The 6,559-nt window shown below is 42.0% G+C and overlaps 1 protein-coding gene across 1 annotated transcript in view; it reads right to left on the minus strand.

Annotated features, from left to right (window-relative positions):
- si:ch1073-358c10.1 (peptide methionine sulfoxide reductase MsrA 1) overlaps nt 1-3,116 on the minus strand; it is a 33,199-nt gene extending 30,083 nt beyond the window's left edge. The window contains exon 1 of the mRNA XM_040136363.1: nt 2,897-3,116. Within this exon, the coding sequence (XP_039992297.1) occupies nt 2,897-3,077 (181 nt within the window). The 5' untranslated portion in view covers nt 3,078-3,116. The remainder of the gene's footprint in view (nt 1-2,896) is intronic.
- Between the last annotated feature and the right edge of the window lie 3,443 nt (nt 3,117-6,559).

Below are 6,559 nucleotides of genomic sequence, written 5' to 3' on the forward strand. Positions count from 1 at the left end.
TAAACTGCACACTAAAAGGATATTTTCCTTTACAGTCTCCCTCTTCAGATATATCAGAACAAATCCATCCATTTTCCAGACCGCCTCCTCTCTTCAGCATACATTGGGCAAGGTGCATGGTAGACTGTTTAGGGCCTCCAATTCACCTAAGTGGCTGGGATGGAAACCAGAGCACCTGAAGGAAACCCATGCAGAGTCCACATTTCTGGTTGGGTCCAAAAACATTGCATTCCTGCTAAAGGAACAGTGCTAATCACTGAGCCACAGCACTGCCCATGAGCAAATCTTTCTTGTTTATTTATCTGCTGTTTGTATACTTAATTTGCTTGCTCTCCCACTTACTTACACATTTTTCTTACCCTCCGATCTCATTGCGAAAGCAAAAAAAGCAAGGGCATCTGGAGACACCAGAGATGACAAAACAACAGAGAAATATATCTTCGCCATGAAGCTGCTTTAAAGAGTTATAGAGAAGCGTGTAACAGAGATTGATTTTGGTCAGCTGACATGCTCCATCCTGTTTGGAAGAAATATTGGCAGTCTATTCTGCACTGACTCAAAATAATAGCTACTGTGCCCCTACCATGTAGCAATCTGCCACTGGATCATTCTCGCCAAGGTCACAGAGTACATTATACACACTGGAGCGAGGGAGGGAATGGAGGACACTGGGACATCTGAACAAGGAAGAAGGAGCTTCTTTAAAGAGGCTGATCGGCTTGAAGCAACTTTCATAATCAGTGATTTTCATTGTACAGAGGGGAAAAATGAGTGCACTCATTTACACACAAGGCTGGGACGGCACGGGGCATATGTGGAGACAGTCCTTGCAATCCACAGAAAGATGCTATTCCAACACACACATACACACTCTCGAACAACCCCATCCCCACCTAAGCTGCCCCCCACGGTGAAAGGGGAGGAACAGATTTCTGCCATGCGGTGTCTCCGAGCTGCTTCGACAGACGGAGCAGGAACTTACGACGGGGCGGAGCCTTCATGCGCATAATGCCCAGATGGGCCCCTGGACGCTGCGGCACCGCTTCCTCGTATGGAACTCACACTCAGCTCCCACAATGCACTTTGTGTATGCTCAAGCCCGAGTAAGTGATGACTGGGAGCACCAGGCTCAAATCGCACCGTGTTTTTTTCTTTGTCGCATACTCCCACGAGCCCTCCTGTCCAAAAGTAGTAAGATGAAAAGATGAATGAAAGGATAAGACAGGGTGAGATGTGACAGACAGGTCTCACTGGGTGCTACAAATTAAGAATGAATGAAATTATAAATAGGTCAGCAAAAGTCAGAGTATAACCTGTTCTTTTCACGCGCTGAAAAAAAATCCAAGACAATAAAACTTCACTCTACACCAACAGCTGAAACATTTTCAAAGCAATACTAGCTGAAATGTCATATTCTCTGTGAGTGCCAGTATGTCTCTGACCGTGCTGAGAACTTCATCCATACAGATTTGCTTTATCCCAGTTTAATCATCAACTATTTGTAACACAATCCTACCATACATCCCAATAGGTTTTTGCTGCCACTTCAGATTCTGTGGTTGACTCAGAGATTTCATTACTGTCCCCGAACAGGCTAAAAAAAGTCTGAAAGCAAATGTACTTTAGACATACTTGGTTTATAATGTCAAGTATGTCAGTTTAGGTTCTCAAGGGCCAAAATGCGAAGGTAGGAATCACTGGTGATAAAGGAAGTAATCTTACACCGTGTGAAAATATTCTCTCAAGAATCAAATGCGTTTATGTGAGACTTTATCCAAGATCCATAGCAATAAAATCTGGTAGTTTCGGGCCTTTTTTAAATATTCTAAGATAGTGCAACAAAGAATATATTAGCTGAACACCCAAAAAAGATGGAAGTTGTCCATCAAGAGTCGTACTTCATTCCATGCTCGCTTAGGGTGGGTTTTCTAGTCTTAAAAACCTCAAAAATGCTAAAGTATACTATACTGTACACACTGTACTTTATTTATACACTGTAAACCAACACTAGGTTTGTTAATTTTACACATCTGAGCTTTCTCAAATTTCTCTGAAAGTGGTCTCCTAACAACAGACTCTGGGATATTCTGCGATTATCATTTCAGTCAGACTGAAATTGTGATTCTCTTGTCTTATCACTGCACCTTGGACATATCCAACAGACAGGTAAACCGCATGCTTGGATTGATCTCCGGACCAAACTTCATCAGACATGATGGATTCTCAATTTTTCTCATGTCAAGTACTCCCCAAGTCAAGACACTTTTAACCACGGACATCCACTTGAAAAAGGTTTTGTCCCTGGACTTTATAACCTATAAAACTGATATTTTATCTTTTCTGCTAACTGTGCTTTCTGCAGAGTGGAGGCATTTAAAAAGTTCAACCCTGTGGCCAAAAAAGCCATATCCTTTTTCTTCCTGTAATGCTGCAAATTTCACCCAAAAAGAACTTCAAATTCTAACTAACAGACATTTTTCTCAGGGTGCAGAACATGACTTCAAGGCACGATGCCATGCTGAATCTGAGTTTGAATAAAGAAGGACGTTTCGAAGGAAGTCCCTCACCTTGTTGCAACTGTCCTGTCATTTTCTTGCCTGTATGTCAGCCTACTTTCACTTATTCAAACATCTGTCTTAAATCAAGAATTGTTTTCAAACTCAATAACAACTGAACAAAAGCAGTGGACTACTGAATTCCATCTGTCATTGCAATTATTATATGACTTGTTGAAACAGCATGAGGCTATTTTTCTATCATTATTTTCACGTGAACTGCTCTGAGGTCAGTCGCTTGCGTTTATCACACGTAGCTCAGGCACGCCGGCAGTTTACCAGGTGCCATCCCGTGCCGGCGCCATCATTGTGGATCCGACTTGTCGCCGTGTGTTATTTACCTGCCACGACCATTTTCTCCTCCCTTCCCTTCAGAGCTCGGTCTCTGCTTGGCAGCTGAGTCTTATCTGACATTGAGCCGGCGGCAGCGAGCGACACAGAAACCAGAAGCAGCCAGACCGTGTGTGCTTGTGTTTGGGAGAACAACTGTGAAAATGGCTGAGTCTTCCGGGATGCCTCCATAACGCCACGCTGTTGCGTTTTACGGCGGGGATGAGGGAGGGAGGGGTGGGTGGAGGGACGGCGGCGAAAACGCCATCAATATGAATATTCATCGTGCGTGGGCAACGTCGTGCACTGCATATTAACTAGTCAAGGGGTTAATATGACTTTGGCACAAAAGCCTACAGTGCACCGTGTGCGGGAACGAAATTAAATTTAAATAAATATCCACGCCGTTCAGCATGCAAATAGGCTCTTGCCAATTATCAGCTCTCGTTCTGTGGAAAGTGCTTCTGGTGGATCAGGTTAGAGTATGGATGTATGGGTGGGTAGGTTTCCATTTGTGGCTCATTTTACATCAAGGAATGTGTGTTTGGGATTAACCTGGATGAGGAACGGCTTCAAGACTCCGCTATTAATAGCCTTTAAAAACCGCTCTATCCCCGAATCATGTGTCATACAAATGTGGAAAACAGCGTGTCAAGACATTTAAAGAAAACAGTGGTTATGTCCCTATAAAGACAGTTCATTCAGTCTATGTATGGTACAATCTGACAGTCAGCACTGAGGCATTATGAGGCTTTTGTCTCTAAAATCAGTATGATTCATACAAAAAGCTATGGAGAGATGATATGTACTGTCCATTTTGAACCCACTATCCCATAAGTGATTTAAACACATTTTATTCAGGCACTGACCCATGACGGGCTCTTTATCTCTTATTTTTCTGTATTTTAAACCTGAAAAGTGTGTGTGTGTCTTTAAAACACACGTTTTTGCGCTTTACAAATGATGAGCAGGTTAGTTGGGTCGTATCTGTTGACAAATACCAAAGTCATAAAGCTTCATCACTTAAATAAATAATATATTGTCTTCGTGTTACCTGATCAGTCTTTGGTATTTTCAAGGTTTACCAACAACAGTGAGGTTAAAAAAAAAAAAAGAAGAAGAACAAAACACGACACTGCATGCTATGTCATCTTTGCTGTAGTATAGAAATACAGAAAGTTTTAAATTGCAGTTCAAAGTCTTCTGAAAAGTCACGTCAAAAATCTGGCTAACTGTAATACTGAATATTGGTGTCCAGCGTGTGTCTCCGTCAGCAAAAGCTGGACATGGTTCACATTTTGCTACAGATGTAAAATCCATGGACAATCAAGGACAGAGCTGAAACGATTTGTCGATCGAGAGAAAATGCATCGGCAAAATCAGTTAATCATTTTTAAGTCATTTTTCCAAACAAAACCTTCAAACATTCTCTGGCTCCAGCTTCTCCATTGTGAGGATTTGCTGCTTTTGTCTGTTTTATATCAATGTAAACTGAATATCTTTGGGTTCTGGACTGTTGGTCAGACAGAAATCGGCATTGTAAGACGTCACTGTGGACTCTGGGAAACTCTGAGGGATGTTTTTCCATTATTTTCTAATGTTTTGTAGGCCAGAACACTAGAATGAATCATGGTCGTCTAGTGTTCAAAGACACCTACCCCATAACTGCAACTTCCTTGGTTGACATGCAAAATTCTTTATGGTAATCTGTCAAATAAAGGCAAAATAATATACCAAGAATAATCTGAAAAAGGTCACAGGCATGCACTAGTCAGGTCACACTCAGAAGTGATTTTACTGCTCTTGGATTTTATTTCAATTGAAGTCTGACCAAGTGATGTGTTAGTAATGAGGATTATTATTTAAGTGTGGGAACTTCTTGTGTATGCTTTGAACCAACCAATCTTCCATTAACAAAGAATTCAGGGCATGGTTCCTATATCCTCTAAACCAGAATAACATCACACCCTGCTGCAATCCCCCTTTCCTCTCTCTCTCTTCCTCTTTCTCGCTCTCTTATCTGCTGGGGAAATGAAGCTCAATCACCTGCGGAGGAGCTGAGGGCGGCACAGGGGACTTTGCAATGCAAATGCCAGGTAATTACCCGAAAGCTAGGAGAGTGGAGGCACATAGATGAAAATAGAGCAGGCAGAGAGAGAGAAAGTGAGGGAGGGAGAGAGAGAGAGAGAGAGAGAGAGAGAGAGAAAGAAAGATGAACTGAACACTGGGTTCACATGCCTGTTGATGCAGGATGATTGGGATGTTTTGTGGGTGTGTGGAGATGTAGGAAGAGGAAAGGGGAGGAGGGTACGAAAAGGTGATGAGAGCCACAGGGATGGATGGAAACCACATACACACAGAGAGCCCACAATGTGTGTTAATTTCCTCCCTGTGCATGTGTCTGCATCTGTGAATGTATGTGTGCATACCTCTTACAAATGATCAATGAATTTAGTATTTCTGCGACTCTCGGCTGTAAGCTGTGATGGAGGAAGGATCTACTTTTAATTCAGAAGAATATCTGTGGTGAATAAAACCTTTTTTTTTTGCATGAGTGCAGTAGCAGTTTGAGTAGAAGTGTTGTATGTGTGTATGTGTGTGTGTGTGTGTGTGTGTGTGTGTGTGTGTGTGTGTGTGTGTGTGTGTGTGTGTGTGTTTGTGTGTGTGTGTGTGTGTGTGTACACTCGCATGCCTAAGTGATTGCATGTGAGTGCACATGAGCGTGTGTGCACCACAGTGTGCTTGCTCTGTAATGGGCACTTGTGTATGTAGTGTATTTGTACGGCGGGTGATTGCATATGGTCGTGTGTGTGGCTTGTGTGTTGTACCGGAGGATTTAGTGCGTATGCCAGCTTGCAGCTGTTTGATTGTCAGTGAGTGAGAGCAAAGAGATGTGCAGATGTGAGTGAGTATCAAAGAGATTATGAAATGACCTGGAATTAAACACTGCAGTAGATTTTAACTGGGTATCGTGGCACCTTAAGCCCTCTGTTTGACTTAGAGATGGTTCGAAAGCTGTACTTTACATACCTGGTTAAGACAGTTTGATGCAATTTTAGTAAATAAGCCAAAATCCTTATTTGTAATTCAGTACAGGACTTTAGCTTTTGTTTGTTTGATTGTTTTTGTGATTGTTGAAGATATTACAAAGCAATACCGTGACTCACAAGCAGTTTGCACCTCGACTCAATAGCTGCCTCTGATTAACATCTGAACAGAACAGGAGCCAGCCAACCAGAAAACTGTTTTGGCGATTTAGTGTAATTGTGGCTTTACTAAAGTCTCACTTCGCCTAATTAGAATAATAAATCATGCCGCCTCGTTGTTTTCAAAGGGTCCTCCATTGTCTCGCAGAAGCAGGTGGGATTGTGGGATGGTGTGAAAAAACAAAGGGTTTGATTGCTTGGCTGAAGCTACAGTCAGTTAAAAGCAATGTGGTGCTCTCCAGGGATTCATATTCGAAACAACGCTGTATCAATTCATAGACCTGAGTGGGAAAAACCAACTTGACAAATTTTGATTCATTGATTGGCCCATGCTTGACTTCACTTGACATAAATCACTTGGCTCTTTGGAAAATGGAGAATCATTTAATCATCAAAGAGTATACCAAGTGGACACAAACCAAAACATATTTTAGAAAAAATGCTGATATATATTATAAACTGCCCTCT

Source organism: Xiphias gladius, chromosome 10 (assembly GCF_016859285.1).
Source record: "Xiphias gladius isolate SHS-SW01 ecotype Sanya breed wild chromosome 10, ASM1685928v1, whole genome shotgun sequence".
NCBI lineage: Eukaryota > Metazoa > Chordata > Actinopteri > Istiophoriformes > Xiphiidae > Xiphias > Xiphias gladius.